At 43.7% G+C, this 19,326-nt stretch overlaps 1 protein-coding gene across 1 annotated transcript in view; it reads left to right on the top strand.

Annotated features, from left to right (window-relative positions):
- Positions 1 to 19,326, top strand: part of itga9 (integrin, alpha 9) — a 574,702-nt gene that overhangs the window by 516,191 nt on the left and 39,185 nt on the right. Inside the window, exons 25-26 of the mRNA XM_078540091.1 lie at positions 2,925 to 3,044; positions 4,032 to 4,133. Of these exons, the coding sequence (XP_078396217.1) occupies positions 2,925 to 3,044; positions 4,032 to 4,133 (222 nt within the window). The remainder of the gene's footprint in view (positions 1 to 2,924; positions 3,045 to 4,031; positions 4,134 to 19,326) is intronic.

Here is a 19,326-nt window from a genome sequence, read left to right as displayed (position 1 = left end):
AATGCCACCCTGGTTGAAATGAGCTTAGTCAACAAACAGCCTGACACCTTCAGGTTTGTATGGCTCAGTGGTGCATCAGACAGTGAAATTAACTCTACCAAGTTAAAAAGAAGGTTTAAACAACTATCGATTTCCAGTTTTCCTCAAATGCTCAGTTAGTTCACTGCTTTCTGTTGTGGTGATCATATACTCTAGAAGGCTCCCTGTTTCATTTGTGTAACTCTGTTGAGTTGACTGATTTCATTTCGACTACTATTTCGAGGACGTAGAACTAAAATTGGGCTCTGGATCCTTGTGTTGAGGGAAGAAATTCAGCTAATGAGTCCATGAAACTGTGTAGCGATTCTTGATTTTGGATGAGAATAGAATTGGATTCAGTGGTGTACCGCTAAGTCAATTAGTTTGTTGACACTTAAGACCCAAAATTGCAAGACTCCACTCCCCCTGCAGTTTCACTTGAGCCACTGTTCTCCTGTCCAGTGAGATGCCGTACCGATAGCCAAGTCTGTCCAGTGAGACTCCGTACTGATAGCTGAGTCTATCCAGTGAGACTCCATACTGATAGTCGCGTCTCATTTGACAGTGTTAGCAGAGTCTCGATTGACCAATCTGTACTCCTGTCCAGTGAGATTGCATACTAGGAGCAAAGACCGGCAATTTAGGCACTTCATTATTTTGTCTTACATATGAAGAATTCCCATCAATATGAAGTAGCACAGGCTGACAATGCCATAGAACAGCACTTCAGCATGAATAACTACAGGACAGGGAGGAAAGAAAAACTTCACGCTGACTCTGAGCGTTGCCTTTGTAACCTTAGCAACTAGCATCTAATGACCACTGAACTACAAACTACCTTTGTGCTGCCTCTCAGTATTTGTTGGCAAACTGTGGTGTGACCATGTTAACTTTGATGCCCCTTTAGCAGTGCACTCTGCACAAACAACTTAATATCCCACCAATCAAAACTTCACTCCTAAAAGGAGAGCCTGTCATTTAGTAAAATAACAAATCTGAAACATATGCTCCATACTAATACAACACTGCACAGGAAATTGCCAATTGCTAAAATTTATAGGCTACATTCTCCCATAAAATATGACTTTGAATTATCAGAAGTAAACAGACTCTACTGCACTCACAAAGTTCACCACATCTTACCTACGTAACCTTGTGATCTGTGTTATAGGGCAGATACCTCATGAAAGCAAGTAGTTATCAACATTTGCATCTAAGATATTACTGTGTTAATGCACTGTCATGCATGGTAATCTGTATAATACATAAAGGTGAATTCACTGCTTCCAAAGAAGAAAGGGATATCAGCAAAAGCATTCCTGGAGGGAAGAGTTTGTACATTGATATCATAGACTCATGCAGCACAGAAGGAGCCTATTATGCCTATGTCAACCTATTATCTTCAGCCTATTATGCCTGTGCCAGCTCACTGAATGAGCTAGCAATTAGATCTAGTCATCTGCTCCTTCCCATAGCCCTGAAAAGTTTTGCTTCTTAAGCAGTGATTCCATTTCCTTACTGTTACATCTGCTTCCACCATCCTATCAGACAATGCATTTCAGGTTATGACAACTTGCTGAATAAAAATGTATCTTATCATCTTTCTCTCTTAAATCTACATCCTCCAGTGCGTAAGAATTAAGAAATAGGAGCAGGAGTAGACCATAAGGCTGTATGATCCTGCTTTGCCATTCAATATGATCATGGCTGATCTTCAGCTTCAACTCCACCCTCCCACCCACTCCCCATACCTCTTGATTTGCTGAGGAACCAAAAATGATGGAACATCCACAATCCTGAGATCGAGAATTTGAAAGATTCTCAACGCTTTGAGTGAAGAAATTTCTCCTGATCTCAGTCTAAAATGATTGTCCCCTTACCCTAAGACTGTGCCCCCATGTTCTAGATTCCCCAGCAATGGGGAAACAGCCTCTCAGTGTCTAGCCTGTCAAGCCCCTTCACAATCTTGTATGTTTCAATGAGATCATCTAAACTCCACAGAGTTTAGGCACAATTTACTCAGCATCTCATCATGGGACCGCTCTCTCATCCCAGGGACCAATTTAGTGAAAACTTCACTGTCCTGCCTCTAAATGCAAGTATAAATTATTGACCATTTCTCCCCATTTACTCTCTCAAAATCCCTCATAATTTTGAATATCTCTGTCAAATCTCCCCTGATCATCTTTGTTCTAAAGAGAACAACCTCAGAATCTCTAGGCTTTTCAGGTAACTGAAATCCCTCAACCCTGGTACCACTGTAATTAAACCTTCAATGCAGTTTCTCCAAGGCCTTCGCATCCATTCTAAAATGTGGTGGCCAGAATTGGACACATTATCCTAACCAATCTAACCAGTGATATATAATGATTTAACTCCATGATAGGGAGTTTTTATAACATTGGAAAGGTGATTTCAAGAGCTGGTGCTCCCAGTAGGAATTGGTGCTTTCATGGAGCACATCCCAAGAAATGTAGGTTTTCAGCCTGTTATTATCTGACTATCCATTTTATCACAAAATTATGCATCTTGTATATATATTATAATATCATTTTATTGTTGCACTGCACTATTACTTAAATTAAGGGTATGATTTCTTAAATTGTTTAGTTTTCAGTAGGTTCAAGCCAAGTGCTTATGTGTAAAATATAAGGCAGATGTGCATCTCATTTCATCTAAGCCGTGAAGTTGCCAGATTCTACTCCCAGCGTGACCCATAGCATGGATGGGAGCATCAAACGTGAAAGTTGGCGTCCATGATCTGCAGTTCTTTCAGTTTTCTAGCTGTAATTCTTCAAGCATGTGAGCAAGGTTTCTGGGCAATGATGTGTCAGGTAATTAGTTAAAACAATTATCTAATTCAATAATGTGAAGTTTGTTTTTCTTTGGCTTGCTAATTCTTTTAGGATTGTGACAGGCCTGGACGACCCTGTTCGATCATCAACTGTAAATTAAACTCCATAGCGAAGGAAGAAACCAGGAACATCGATGTACACTTGTTGCTCAATACTGAGATATTGAAAAAGGTGAGAGCAAGTCAAAACTTGCTAAAATCTTTTCCACACGTACGTGGAATAGGAAATCAGTAACTCCTTTTGGAACCAAGACTTTTAATGTACACTGTGCTTTATCTTTCATATGTGTTTAAAAATTGAATCATCTGCACTGTAGTGTTCTGGGGAACACAATGCATCTCCACTTTGACACTCAACAGCATTATTGAGCGCTCCTCATCTAATTACAACATGAGCTGTGCGCGGTGGAAATTGCCCCAACAATATGCCTTAACCATCCCCCCCACTACCATCCCCTCAGATATGCACCACAAATGCATGAACGTGAACGAGTGCTTCAATCTCCCTGAGGCACGGAGCTACCTCAGGGAGATTGAATCACAATTGAAATTATTAAATAAATGGATTAAAAATTTATTTAAAGATGTCCCCTCATGTGACTGTGTCACATGAGGTGGGACATGTTTTTATATTTTGGAAAAAAGTTTTATTTAATTAATAAAAGATTTAGGAAACTTCATCCCGCTCGTGAATGAGGTTTCCTAAAAAACGTGAAGGCCGCCTGGCCTTTTCGCCTGCCCACCAACATTGAGGTTGAACGGGCAGCGTTAACAATTACATTAATCACTTCCTTAATGGCCTTAACAGGACGTTTAAATATCGGCACGCGCTCACCGACCGAAACACTGCGATGACATCAAGACGCACATCCAATGCCATCGCGGGTCATTTTACGTGCTGGCGTGTCGGGCCTTCCCCCGCACGCCTACTGAAAAAATCAGGCCCATCTTTCTGATTATTAACAGACCAACACATTTCAGCTGTACCAATGACTTTATCCACCTGTAAAAAGGATGTTATGGAACAGACACACAAAATTTGCCTTTTGCCTGGGCTGGTAAAATATCCGAAACAGGCTGGTGCTAATGTGCACCTACGGTGAGGATAGCAGGCTGTCATCATTTTGCATTTTTAACCGTTTCATTTTGTTCTCTGCAGGACAGTGCCTCAGTTATCCAATTTGTTACCAGGGCAAAAGGAATGGTAATGTCAGACATGAGGATTGTGGAGGTGGCAGGCGGACTCCCTGAAGATGCAACAGTGAGTATTGTTTCACATTATCAGTGTTATTTGGGCCAAACTTAATTCAGCAAAACATAAATAGAAACAAAACTCTAGGGATGGAATCATCCAAGATTTGCACTAAGTGTGGTAGCAGGTGGGAAAAAGGGCGTTTTACCCGCTGGCTGCAATGGTGGCTTCTCATGCCGTATCGTCCCAATCCCGCCGCATTAATTATGCAGCCACAGGAAACACGCCGTCTCACTGCCGAGGGGCCTCCGATTTGCCTGCCACGCCATTACCTCGCCGCTTCCTCATGCAGGGCACCATAACTGAACTGCAGCTGCACACACATTTCTCAATGCTTGCAGCCAAAGAGAGCAGCAGTGAAGACATGGCCCCAAAACCCAAGAAAAGTGCAGTGACACATTCCTGGGATGCTTTCTGAACGCCTTGGAGGCCCACCGCGATGTCCCCTACCCCCACTCTGGCTGCAGAAAGCCCATTAGTCTCACCATTCCAGCTTAGGAGGTGGTGGCAAAGGTGGTCAATGCCAATGCTGCACATAAGAGGTCGGCCGTCAAGTGCAGAAAACGGATGAATGATCTCATCTGTGCTGCCAGGGTAAGACAACCATCTCATCATTCTAAACTCCCACACTCACCAGACCATCAGACATTTTACACCTCAATCACTGCCAGCTCAAGGGACATCACCACTCACTCTCTCACACAAACCGTCACAATTCCATCTGACCTCATCTCCTCTGGAGACTGCTTCCTCAGCCCTCACCATCTTGAGGCCACTTGCACAGATCAACATGGCCCCACAGACACCCTGGGGTACCCCCCTTCCCCACTACAGCCCTCGCTCTGCAGCGATTGAAAAGCCACCCCCCACCGTACAACTGCTCTGGTAGGTAGAGACCAGCCCGTGTGCTCCCCTAAAGGTAATGTGGTGCTGTCTGCAAAGCCTGGCGCTAATGGCCATGAGTGCTGCCCGAAGAAAGATAGACAAACAAACCTTGAAGTCTGGAGCAAAGTGCAGCCTGCCAGGTACATGTCACTTATGTTCAGTTGTGAAACATGCCAGTGTGATGTGTCCGGATGATCCAGCATGGGTGGCTGACTGTGCCAAATAGGGCTTATAATGATATGCATTTGTACTAAAATGATATTCCCGATGTCCAGCGGCGGGAAATGCAGCCCACCATTGACAGGTGGAGCGGACAATCGCAAACTGGTTTCATGACGTCGTGAAACCAATTTTTGGCCTTCCCTCCATATTGTCCACTCACGCCTGCTATGACGCCCAATGCCAACAGGAACTGAAAATTCTGCCTTAAGAGTGCATTGAAGTGGCACTGAGGCTGAGCATGATTGGCATTTCTAAGGCTGAAACCTGGACTTATTTCTGAACTTGAACTAAGGGAATGAATCTGGGCAGATGGAAGTACTTTAGTGGGAGAGTATTTTAGTGGTAGATCATAATTCAGTTTGATTTAGAGTAGTTATATGGAAAAGGATGAAGGCAGACCAACTGGGGAAAGGCCAATTTTAGTAAGCTGAGATGTTATTTGGCAAAAATGCATTGGAAAGAGCTCCTTGAAGGCAAATTAATGTCAGGGAAATGGGAGACAATCAAGGAGGAACTAAAGAAGGTTCAGAAAAAATGGGTTCTGACAAAGAAAAAGGGTGATAGTCCCAAATCTTGTTCCCACCTCCCTCCCAAGAGTATACAGAGAAGGATAAAGCAAAAAAAGAGAAGCTTATGTCACATGCCAAGGGCTGAACACTACAAAGAGCCTAGAGGAGTATAGTAAGTGCAGGGGTGAAATTAGGAAAGCAAAGAGAGGGCATGAAAGACTATTGACAAGTGAAATTAAGAAAAGCACAAAGATGTTTTCTAATCAAAAAAAGAGCAAGAGGATAACTAAGGAAAGAGTAGATCATTTAGAGGCCAAACAAATAACCTATGTGTGGAGGCGCAAGAAACAGACATTGTAATTTAGGAAGAGGAGTATGAAATATTGGATGATGTTACAACCAGGTTAGGAGGGGCGAGCTGACTCCTCTCTTTGACGCATTCCTGGATTGGTTATAACAGAGATGTAATTTTTTTTTAAAATGATATTTTCAATTCAATCTCTACTTAACTTGACTATTGCTGAAAAAGAGACGTCAAAGCTTTTTGTCTTGCACACATCAGAAAACTACACAAGAATACCAATAATAAGGAGAAAACAACAATTTATACAGTATGAGAAGAGAATGCTGATCGGTTGGCAAGTGGACTCTGATTGGTAGAGGCGTTGCCATAGAGGAATGCACCATTGATGGTGACTGACAGTTAACTGCCAAGCATTGTTTGAAATTTAAACCAGGCAGTTTGACCCTGATTGATCAAGACATTGCACTGAGGAATGAGTTAGCAAATGGCTGCCGCTTATTTTGTTTAGCTGAAACAGACGCAATGTGTGTACATGTTCTTTCTGTCTGCAATGAACAGGACCCTGTGTATTAATATGTGTAGCTTCCTGTACATGCAAACGCGCCACACTGTGAGCCCGACTGATGATCTTAAATTGGTCGTCAGCGTAATTCTTAGCTCACTGAAGATTATTTAGCAAATGTTGTCCAATCGCAGAATCCCATCTAACGTCAGACACTGTGTTTTGAGTTTTGCAAGCACTAGCTGGTTGGGTATGGTCTGTACCTTGCCTGTTGTGAACAGCAGAAGGGACATGCTGTTTGATACGATCCGCCAGTCTTTGGTAAGTATGGCCTACATACCTAGCATCACACTGGCACTGAAATTCATACACCACATTACTCATCTGTGTGATAGGCAGAACACATTCTTGGCTTGACAGCAGCATCCTATTAGTGGCGAGTACCACTTGTGTTGCAATTGCATAGTAGCAGCATGGAAGAGCTAGTTTCACCTGTTGCTTAAATTTTTTGAGATACCTTGCCCTTCCAGGGTAATCTGGGGTAGGCTGGGCCCAAATAGATGGTGTTGCCTCTAGGTCCAGCAGACAGAAAGAATAATGCTTGGCAGTTAACTGTCAGTCACCATCACTGGTGCATTTTCCATGGCAACGCCTCTACCACTTGCCAACCAATCAGCACTCTCTCATACAGTATAAATTGTTGTTTTCCCCTTATATTTGTATTATTGCGTAGTGTCCTGATAAGTCTAAGATGAAAACCTTTGACATGTCTTTTTTCAGCAATACTCCAAGTCCTGTACTGCCAAACAAGTACCTACCTAACTGTTTATAGGTCGGTGCAAGAATTAAGCTAGCTACATTCCTTAAGTTAACAAGTTAAGGAGTTAGTGAGGTGAGAGTGACTGCCCTTGACATCAAGCATTTGACCAAGTGTGGCATCAAGCAGCCCTAGCAAAACTGGAGTCAATGGGAATCAGTGGGGAAACTCTCTGCTGTTGGAGTCATACCTAGTACAAAGGAAGATGATTATGGTTGTTGGAGGTCAATCACCTCAGTTCCAGGACATCCACTGCAGGAGTTCCTCAGGGTGGTGTCCTGGGCTCAACCATCTTCAGCTGCTTCATCAATGACCTTTCTTCCATCATAAGGTCAAAAGTGGGGATAACAGTAAGCAAAATATTATGGTTAATGGGTGTTTTTGTGACTAGAAGGTTGTTTCTACTTGGGTTCTGCAGGGCTCTGTACTGGGTCCCTAGCCGTTCGTGGTATAAATCAATAATTTAGACTAAATGTAGGGAACATGATTAAGAAGTTTGGAGATGATATGAAAATTGGCCATGTGATTGTTAGTGAGGAAGAAGGCTGTAGATGCAGGAAGATATCAGTGGATCAGTCAGATGGGTAGAAAAGTGGCAAATGAAGTTCCGTCTGGAGAACTGAGAGGTAAAGCAAAGGAGCACACAGTAAATGGTAGGATTCTAAGAAGTGTGGAAGAACAGAGAAACCTTGCAGTGTATAGCCTCTGAAGGTAACAGAACAGGTAGATAAGGTAGACAAGAAGGCGTATGGGATATTTTTCTTTATTGGCTGAGGCCTAGGGCTCAAGAGCAGGGAGACTATGTAAAACTGTACAAAACACTAGTTAGGCCAAAGCTGAAGTATTGTGTACAGTTCTGGGCACTGCAATACAGGAAGGATGTGATCACGTTGGAGAGCATACAGAAGAAATTTGCTAGGATGTCCCCAGAATGGGTTATTTTAACAATGAAGAAAGATTGAGTAGGCTGGTGTTCTTATCTTTGGGACAGAAGAGACTGAAGGGAGTTTTAATTGTGGTGTATAATTATTGGGGGCGGCCTAGATAGAGTGGATAGGAAGGACCTATTTCCAGTAGCAGAGAGGTGAATAACCAGTAGGCATAGGTGTAGTATAATTGGTAGAAGGATTAGAGGGAAATTGAGGACTGATATTTTCATCTGGAGTCTGGTAGGAATCTGAAACTCTCTGCCTGAAAAGGTGGTAGAGGCAGAAACCTTCATTGCTTTTAAAAAATACTTGCATATACATTTGAGCTGGCATAACCTTTAGGGCTGTGGACCAAGAGCTGGAAGGTGGGATTAGACTAAATAGGTCTTTTTTGGCTGGCATGGAAACAATGAACCAAATGGCCTCCTCCTATGCCATAAACCTTTATTTGTTTGTACGGGCTAAAGACTGGACACTGTGGTTCCTGGCCTTGCACAGCAGTCCACTGGATTGTTGTAAAGGGTGGGCCTCCTTCCAACCTTTACAAGGCTATTGATGCAGGATGGGTTGTGACCAGGTGCAAGGACTCCAGGTTTAAAGCTGTCACATCCCTGACCTAACAGGACACCAGTGGGCTGATATCAAGTTTGACTAGCAAACCAGCTGATCTAACAACAAAAGTGGGGCCCAACTTGTGTTCCAGACCTGAGGTGTGATCTGGTCCTCCAAAGAGAATAGAATTAATTGGGGGGAACAACAGCTCACTTATAATTGAGGGCAAAAGGACACTTGTGTTTTCTTTATGGGGAAGGATGGGGCAGTAACCCCTAATTCATTTAACCCAGTACCCTGGGGGCTGCCTGAGATATACTCTTTTGATAACAAGCATTTGCCTGGGATATTTACACGAGATGACAACCCCCCGACCCCACCAATTTTGGCAAGAGCTGATCCAAAGTTCAATTCAGATGAGTCCTGGCATTTTCTCTGAGGTTAAAGGTACAGAGAATTTAAGCCCCACAATCTTCAGGAAAAAAAGCATTTGTTAAATCTTTTCTTGTTTGGAAGGCATTGGAATTTTAAAAAAAGTTGTCATCTCAGGGGTCAAATGATGATGTGTTCCATATATCCTTTTTCCCATTTGGTTACAAATACGTTCTGCTGGACATTTTTTTGTGTGTGAAGGATTTGCTTTTTCCAATTTAGAAAACCTAATCCCGCTGAACGTATGGGATAATTTTGCTGAGAATTATATTAAACTGGCAAAACTGACACAGGTTTCCAACAGCAAAAGTCAATCACCAGCAAAAGACTAATGGATAAGAGGAAAATAGAATGAAATAGATTCCACTTAATATCAGAATTCCCATTGACATTGTAGACTTTTATCAGATTGTTTTGAATCATGCTGAGGAGGAACCAGACTAGACACAATCTCAACGTCCTATTGACCCTGAGCTGAGCTTCTGACCCCATATCCTCTCCATAAAGACTGCCGACTTCCACTTCCATAACCTATTGTCTATTTCTGCCCTGCCTTGTTTATCTGCTGCTGAAATTATCAGCCATGCTTTTGTCACCGCTGGATTTGGCCTGTCCCAAGACATTCCTGGCCGGCCTCCTATCTTCCACCCACCATTGAATTGATCTCATTGAAGGCTTTGCTGCTCGTGCCCTATTGGCAGTGTTTGCTGCCACTGCAACTGCAGGTGGCGTACTCACTGTACATGCTGTCACAGTGCCTGTGAGGTCACTGCTAGCAGGTTGAAGCCTGTATCAAAGAACAATGGAATTGAACTAGCAAAAGCAGACTGTACAGTAATATCTGCAGCTCGGTGAAAGAGCAGTAGGGCCATTCGTCTCAGTGACTCATTTGGTTGAAGTGCTTCTTTAGTGAGCTGATAAATCCCAGAATTGTCTGTAAGTGGGGTCTTTCTTTAATTAATGATGTTCATGTAATTTATACATTTAAGCAATAAAATAACACAGGTGAAATTATTATTGGTTCAAAGTCTAAAAAGCAAGGATTTCATATTGACTATTGGAGCAGGGTGGCAACCAAAGCTTGAGGGCAGCGACAAGCGAAGTGGTGAGGGGGATGGTGAGCAGGGTGCGCAAGTGGGTGGTAATTGTTTAATGGACAGCTGATGCACAATGATGACTTCACATGTGCCTATGGACAGAGTGGATGCTGATTTCCTATTCCAGGTGCACAGTGATGATGTCAGCAGCACTGACTTCCTGTTCCAGTGTGGGTCCAGGAGATACAGTGTATCCTATTTTGCACCGAGTCCCATTCTCCTATCAGCCATGTGCGCGTTGACCTACATTGGCTCCCAGTCACCAATGCCACAATTTTAAAATTAACATCCTCATAAATTCCTCCACGGCTTGGCTGCTCCCCTACCAGCCTCTGAGCCCTCTGCACTTATCCAACTCTGGGTTTGTGCATCCTCCAGTTCCTTTGCCCCACCATTGGTGGCTGCAACTTCAGCCATATATGCCCAAGGCTCTGGGATTCTCTCCATAAACGCCTTGCCTCACCATCCCTCTCTCCTCCTTTAAGACACTGCTTGAAACCTACCCTTTTGACCAAGTATTTGATCAGCTGCCCCAATGCCTCCTTTGGTTGTGTCAATTTTTTGCCTGATTGAATCTCAATGAAGCTCCTTGGGATATTTTACTACATTAAAAGCAATATATTCGTGAATTAGTGAAGTTTATTAGTGAATTAATGTCTGCACTATGCTTTGTAAAAGCGTTAAGAATTCACTCACTAATATCAACAATGGTTGTTTTAAACTTTACAACAGTAGCGATAAATTTATGGTCTGCTGCATGCAATTAAAGCAATAAGTGTAGACTGCATTCCTATAAAGGTGCTCTTAATGACTTTCAATAAGTATTCTGTTACCTGTTTATGTTGAGTCACTGGGTTAAAAGGAACCTTGTAGAAAAAAGTATTTGGGAAGGTACTTTTGTTGCATTTGTTTGCACACAGCAGTGATTTGACACCAAACTTGACATGTTAAGTCCCCACTCGTGCAAATCATGATTAAGATGATGTCTGGTTTCTCTTGCCCCTCTCCCTCCCCATGTGGAGGGAAAGTTAATAAATATTTGACTTTTGCGCACAGTTTCTCTTTACAAAAAATCAGTTGACCCGAAGGGGACTGAGAATGTCAAATCTGTTATAACTGGCAGCAATCTAGCGATGGTGGGGCAAGAGGGGAGAGGTTGGGAATGTACTCGTGTTGTTGGGGCTGAGGGAATAGTAGAAAAGGAGCCAGGTCCCCACCGCAAAATAATTTCAACCACAGATACGTGCAAATATGAAAAATATTTGCAGGATATCCAAACTGCATTTTTAGTATGAAAACTAACTCGGAACTGACTCCAGATGCTTCAATGTCCCTTAGCTGCTAGTTACAGACTTTAAAGCAAACCCTTACTGCAATTGCTCAACACAAATAAAGACCTTTGAGAAGCATTTCACAAGAGTGATACGGCAAACCCATAACTTGGCGCCACATTAAGAGGAAGCACAGGTCAGAAACAGAGCTACAGGAAGTGCTGTCGAATAGTAGGAGTGAGACATTGCAGGAGTGTCCCTAATGAAATAGTTATATTTATAGAGGCATCAAATTCAAAACCAAGTAAATTATGCTAAGCCTTTGGAAAATACTTGGTAAATCTCAACTGGAGTATTGCATTTAACTCTGTTCACCAGTTTTAAGAAGGATGTTAAGGCTTTGAAGAGAGTGCAGAAGAGTTTTATTAGAATGGTGCTCGAGATGAGGGGCTTCCATTATGTGAAGAGACTCCAGAAGTTAGGATTGTTCTGCTTCTTAGAGCAAAAAAGGGCCGGATGAGATTCAACAGAGATTTAAGGTGAGTGGCAAAAGAACCAGAAGCAACACGAAGACACATTGGGTAGAATTTAATCCAGGCGATGGGGGTCTTGCCATCCAGCTGGAGAGCCGGCAAGAGCCCTGCATCACCTCCTTTGGGATAGGTCCACCATATTAAGTGCCAGTCAGACACTTAGGTGGCCAATGGTGGGATTTCCCCAGGATCAAGAACCCCAGAGGCAGAAATCCTGCCTGCCCAGGAACTGCTGGCCAATCAAAGGCCAGCAGCTCATCATTGCCGTCACGTCATCGGGGGAACAGTGGTTGCTGCCGGCAATGCAACCATCAGATGCCAGAGTCAGTGAGGGCGCAGGACACAGGTGATTTATGGCAGGATGCGTATCGTGGGGAGGAAGTCATTGGTTAAGAGATGTGCAGGTGAGACGGAAGAAAGGGCAGGCTCCGAGCAGGCCTCCCCTTCCCACTGCTGGGTCCCTCAATCAGGCAAGAGCGACCCCCTCCGGGAGCTCACAAAGCATGTTTGCTTCCTGCATGCGTCTGCCTCAACCCAGCGGTAGGATGAGGCCCTTAAGTGGGCATTAATTGCACACTTTTAAAAAATGTATTCATTCATGAGATGTGGGCATCGCTGACTAGGCCAGCATTTATTGGCCATCTCTAATTGCCCTTGTACAAAGGGCATTTTAAGAGTCAACCACATTGCTGTGGGTCTGGAGTCATATGTAGGCCAGACCAGGTAAGGACGGCAGATTTCCTTCCCTAAAAGGGGCATTAGTGAACCAGATGGTTTTTTACAACAATCGACAATGGTTTCATGGTCACCATCAGACTTTTAATTCCAGATTTTTACTGAATTCAAATTTCACCATCTGCCGTAGTGGGATTCAAACCCAGGTCCCCAGAGCATTACCCTGGGTCTCTGGAATACCATTCCAGTGACAATACCACTATGCCACCGCCTCCTTAAGGGCCTCAATTGGCATCAGGACGGGAACGGGAAGGCAATGGGGACCCTCCCCCATCACCCTCCCACCCACCTCCAAACTCATCTTGGGGAAGGGCATAAATGTTACCCATTGGTTTATTCAGCTAGTTGTTGAAGTCTGGAATGCACTGCCTGAAAGGGTGGTGGAGCCAGATTCAATAGTAAATTTCAAAGGGGAATTGGATAAATACTTAAAGGAAAAAAAAACATGACAGGGCTGTGGGGATAGAGCAGAGGAATAGGATTAATCTGTAACCTCTACCAAAGAACTGGATAAGCATGATGGGCTGAATGGATTCCTTCTGTGATATATCATTCTATGAATTCTAGTTATGCTTGCTTATATGGCTGACCTTGACCACATTGGCAAAATAAAGGCAAGTGGTATGCCTGCTGTTAGTCACGGTTATTAGGGTGGAGATTAATAATGAGCCTATCTTGGGTCATACGAGTGGAGAGGAAGTGAGTGGTGTGTTTATTCTAAGTCACAGCAATGGCGTGGAGCGAAGTTCAGCAGGTCTGTTTTTTACCAGTCCTCTCTGGGGATGTTATGCCAGAGGGAGGAGTGATACCACCGAGCCGAGTTGACATTTCAGGAGCGGTCTGTGTCGCCGAGTGTGACAATATTCATATGTTATCTTTGTTGCTCTGATGCCACATAAACATTTCAGTCAGTGTGTTTCACAAATGGGGAAATAGGTTACTGAGATTGAGCAGCTGCCTCTGTTGTAACCCCATTTCCCCTTGGTCAGCAAACCCAAACTTTTCCCCCTGCCCTAACCTAAACCTGTGACTTTGTCTCATTTTTGTCCTACCTCCCCTCCTGCCCGCTCCATCTCGACTTGTCCATTAGACCCATCTTCAGTCCACTTGGCCCCATTCCAAGTACTTCTGGCTGACCACCTAACTTTATAATATAAAAACAAAATGCTGCTGTTGCTGGAAATCTAAAATAAAAACAAAAAAAGCTGGAAAAACTCTGCAGGTTTGACAGCATCTGTAGAGTGAGAAACAGAGTTAGCCTTTAAAGTCCATATGACTCTTTTTTGGAGCTTCCCTGAAGAAGAGTCAAACGGACTCGAAGCGTTAACTCTGTTTCTCTCTCCACAAAATCTGTCAGACCTGCTGAGTTTTTTCAGCTTTTTCTGTTTTTATTTCACCCAACTTTATATCTTGGCTCCCATTCTTGCTGACATTGTAAATTACCCCTTTCCTCAAGTAATGTCCCTTTCTCTTTCAAAACCATCATCAGCCCCTCCTCAAAACATCTAAATTCTTCTGTTCTGGCAAACCATTGCCCCATCTCCTACCTTCCCTGTACAAAATCATGAATGTGTTGTCACCTCCCACTTAGCTATCTTTTTTACAACTCCATGTTTGAATCCCTCTGAGCAGACTTCCACCCTTGCCACAGCACTGAAGGGCCCTAATCAATATCACATCATCCAAAAACATAGGGTCAGTTTCAATATATACACTAATAATACCAAGTTCTACTATCCATTACCTGCCTTGCTCCATCCATCGGCTTCAGTTCTGGTCCCACATCCAATCCCGATGTGATATACTTTCCTCCTGTTAAGCATTGTGTAGGCTGAAGCCATCTTCCTCCTTAGTCAGGTCTGAATTTTCAGGTCTCCGTTTTAGCAAAAATGGCTGCGGAGGCACGAATCCAGAAGTCCTGTGCCCGAACCCAGCCACCACCATTTTCATGGGTGGGGGAATTGGGGGCAGGTTCTAAATAGCACATCCATGGTTCATGGAGGCAACCGCCTCGGTCAGATCTGATTTTTGTTAATGGGATATCCAAAACACGTCTTGTGCACTTTAGATCTGGTAGGAGAAGGACTAAACTTACTGGAGTTCTTTGGAGAGATAGAGTACCCTTTTGGAGAGGTATCTTTTTCAATATGTCCCTGGGACACCTCTGGGAAAGGTCAAGTGCCCTTTGGGATCTTTATAATTAGACATGAATATGCTTAAAAAGTATGTAAACTCATTGGAACTGTCAAGCTCATTGGAACTGTCAGGAGAACTGTCAAAGGGAGCTACCAAAGGGACCTGTTAAGTTGTCAAGGGATTTAAATCTCCTGCCCTTACATATTTGAAAGAAGACCTGCAGTGTCTAAAAAAAATCAGTGCTTGCTATTTCACTTTGTCTGTTGACATTAGCCTGAGGGCTACCATTATAGGATTAGTGCTACATGACTATTTCACAAACTATCATCACAGTTGGGGGCGGTGGGGGTGGTGGGGGGTGTGGCGCCTATCAGTTCACAGTTTGATCGATAGCTCCAAAGTCTCAAAGTCTTTGAAGTGTGACTATGAATACAGCTGCTTGATTTTATAAAGGATTAAAGGAAGTTAAATGTAGTGAATGTTTTTTTTAATCAGAGTGTTTTTTTGAAATACTGAATTCATTAACGTACATTTAAGGACTTTGTTTAATCCCAGTATGGGTCCGTCCATGGTGGATACTTGGTGAGTTGGTATGGAGGTTATAAGGGCAAAGGATGGTGGGTGTGGGGACATGGGTTGGCATGAGTTGGCACTAAGTTGGCATGGTGGATGCAAAGGGCTATGTGGGATGGGTAGGGGGTATAGATTGGTATGGAGGATATGATGGCCTTGGAGGTGGGTAGAGGGGCATAGGTTGACATGGAGAGTATGAGGGACCATTAGGTTAGTTAGAGGAGCATAGATTGGCATGAAGGGTATGAGGGGCAATGGGGTTGGGGTAGAAGGACATAGGTTGGCATGGGTTGGTATGGATGGGGCATGTGTGTGGTGGGGGGAAGGGGCTGAGGGCTGGAGGATTGTTTTTTGCTTCATTTATTTTTCTCATAGATTCGACAAAGTGCTGGAGCACAGAGACTGGCCTTTCCCCAGCCCACCTGGCAGCTTCCGAATTCTTTCCAGAGGAGGTGATCATGCCTCCCATTTTTACCACCCCCTCCTCCTAGCAAAAATTCAAAGCTCTGAGGCTCTTTCTCTCAGGTTAGGTTTGCGGAGTTGGGAATTATCCCAACTCTGTGCTCCTGACCCATGAGAGAAAATTCAGGCCTCTGTATCTTGTTGAACTAGCCTTGGCAGTCTATTTGATCTTGAACTGAGCTTCTGACCCTATATCTTTCCATCAAAATGACTGTCTATTTCCATCTCCATAACTTCACTCCTTCCCTGCCTTAGTCCATCTTTTGCTGAAACCTTCACCCAAGCCTTTGTCATCTCCAGACTCGACTTTTAAGTCTCTCATGGTCTGCCTCACATTCTTCACCCTCAATAGACTTTAGCTCATCCAAAACATTGTTGCCCATTACCTATTCTGCACCAAGTCCCATTTAACCAGTGCTGCTGTTTGACCCATGTTGGCTCCGAATCCTCCCATGGCTCAAATTTAAAATTCCCATCATTTTGTTCAAATCACATTTTGGCCTTGCCACTCCTTATCTCTTAACATCTCCTGCCCTGGCAGCCCTCTGAAAACTGTGTTCCTCCAACTCTGGATTCTTGTGCAACTCCAAATCAATTTGCTCCATTTTTGATAGCTGTGTCTTTAACAATTTCTAATCTTCTTTTCTCAACCTGCCTCTCCTATTTTTAAGACCTTTCTTAAAACTCATCTCTTTCCCCTGCCGATATCTCCAGATTAGCTGACATATATAAGGAGTGATTTAGTTAAGGGTTATAAACAACTTATTTTCACTCCAGTCGTTTGACCTCATTTGATTACTGGTTTGGAATGACCCCCAGCAGTCTACTAATCGCTATTTCCTACAAACTCAGTCTGTTTGGTGTTATGTTAAATTATATTTTAGTGAGGACTGCCGAGATGGTGCATACGCTTTCCTTGCTTTGGCAGTTTTATTCTCTCGACCCGTCTTCTACGCTAATTTAGTTGAGGTGGATTTGATGTAAATAATTCAGTTTGTTTCAGAGCTGTTGGTTATATAATCCCTTTCTAGTAATTTTTGCTGAGCTAACAAAGTTTGTCAGCAGCAAAGCTGGCGAGCATCAATACCTTTGATATTTTATATGTATCCGAATCAGCACATGTGCTGGATCAGCGTCCCCGGCTAAAGGGCTCAGCTGCTGTTGTTCCAGCTATTAACACACTTGTAAAACACAGTACATGTGTTGTGATCACAGGAGGCTGCATCCTCCCTCCTTGAAACTTTTGTGCAGGTTGAGTTTGAGCACAGTTGCTCTTGTTATACTGACTGCAACCTCTGCCCTAGCCCCGTGTGTTCACATTGTTCTCCCTGTTAGTCTGGGCAGCAGGCCCAGGAAGGGATCCTAGCAAGTTCCTGGGCACTTCCCTCTTCATCTCCGGCTATCAGCTACCTGGTTCTTTTTCACACATTCAAAATATTCAACATCTGAATAACTTGAAGCCGTACATGGTCATCAGACAGACTAAACACACAAACTAATGCCTGTGTACAAATCTCACATGAATATCTTTCCAAACTGCAGAGCTGCAAGGCAGGGACACCTGTTCAGACCCCAGTTAGATGCAGAACCAGGGTAAAGAATTGGAGCTATGATGTTGTGGCATATCTCTGATAAGGAAGCCATGCACTATCTACCCTCCTCTATTTTTGCTCCATCCATCTGGTTTGCTTTAATTCTGTTAAGTATAATTTCCTTTAAGATCTGGTGTTGTAATTATGGCCAGCATTCATTTTTTGGGGGCTAAATCACATTTTTGCTTCCTCAGAAATGTCTGTACTCTTCATCAGTGTCAGCTGTGGCTCAGCTCATAACACATTTGCCTGTGAGGCAGAAGCTTGTGGGTTCAAGTCCCACTCCAGGACTTGAGCAAAAATCAAAGCTGACACTTCAGTGCAGCACTCAGGGCATGCTGCACTGTTGAAGGTGCTGTTTTTCAGATGAGACGTTAATCTGAAGTCCTGTCTGGCTTAGCTCCACATAAAGTATATCATGGCGCTATTTTGGAGAAGAGCAGCGGTTGGTTTATCTCTGATCGACATCTATCCCTCAATTAAAAAAAAAATCCGGTCATTATCATGTGCTGTTTGTGGGAGCTTGCTGTGTGCAAATTGGCTGCCACATTTCCTATATTACAAAGGTGACTACACTTCAAATGTACCTCATTGACTTTAAAATGCTTTGAGGTGTTGGTGTTCATGAAAAGCATTATATAAATGATAGTCTTTCTTTTCCAATCTTAATATTGCAGTTGGCCAAGCTAATCCATCACCCCATTTTCCCTCTATCTCAGTTAGGAAGTCTGATTATTGAAGCGGATTCTGCTGTGTTTGGAATAATTGATGTGAAGGCACATCTATCACACTCGATGACTGGAATTTTATCAAGAAGTTGGAGATGGGCTAGGAGGTGGAAGGATGGCAAAATGGAACAGTGCCAATGGTATGAAGTTTGGCAGATTAGCAGCCCACCTGGAGCCCAGTTGAGCCACTTAAGTAGCCAATTAAGTGCCATTTTCTGCCTCCTCAGGCATTTTGGCTGCATCTGGGGATCCTGTCACCATATGGGGGACCGCTGGGTGAAATCTCCAGGGGGTGGCCCTACTTTTTGAGCACTGCATGGCCCATGGAAGAATCCCCCCCTGGCGGCAATGGATGCCCCCACAGCAACGGCATCGGCTGTGTCTCATGGCAACCTACACTAGGGCTTGCCTACCCTATCCCCAATGCCCCCAAACCCACTTACCCCTCTTTGAGGGCACCACAGCTATTTCATCAGTTACCCTTACTTGTATCTGTAGCCTCAGCAATGGCCACAGCTCCCCATTGCACTGTTGAGTCTGGTGACAGAGCTGGCAGCTGTTCTGCCTCTATTCTGCTACTAGCTGAAGTGTGGTCACCTTCCACTTTCGAGACTGGCGGAGGAACTTCAGCCATCTCGGATGAATTCTGACCCATGGTATAGTCCATGCAATGCTGATGCCTATTTTAGACAAATGCAAAATAACAACACTAAAGGCAGAAGCTTTTATTCCCCTTTCGCCCATTTTCTCATCTCTGCTTCCTTGTCATTGACTCTTACCGGCCCAAGATTCCATAGGCACAATCACCCTTGTCGTCCCTTGTCCAAGATGCCATTTTTCATGTGTGAGTCTGGATAGTCAGTGTCACACTAGGGACAGCACAGCCACTTCCAATGCTGTCCTCCGCACACATTCTGTCGCGC

The sequence above is a fragment of the Cetorhinus maximus genome, chromosome 4 (assembly GCF_964194155.1).
Source record: "Cetorhinus maximus chromosome 4, sCetMax3.hap1.1, whole genome shotgun sequence".
NCBI classification, from domain to species: Eukaryota; Metazoa; Chordata; class Chondrichthyes; order Lamniformes; family Cetorhinidae; genus Cetorhinus; species Cetorhinus maximus.
Note: the sequence above shows the minus strand (reverse complement) of the source record. Positions and strands in the feature narration are given on the sequence as shown.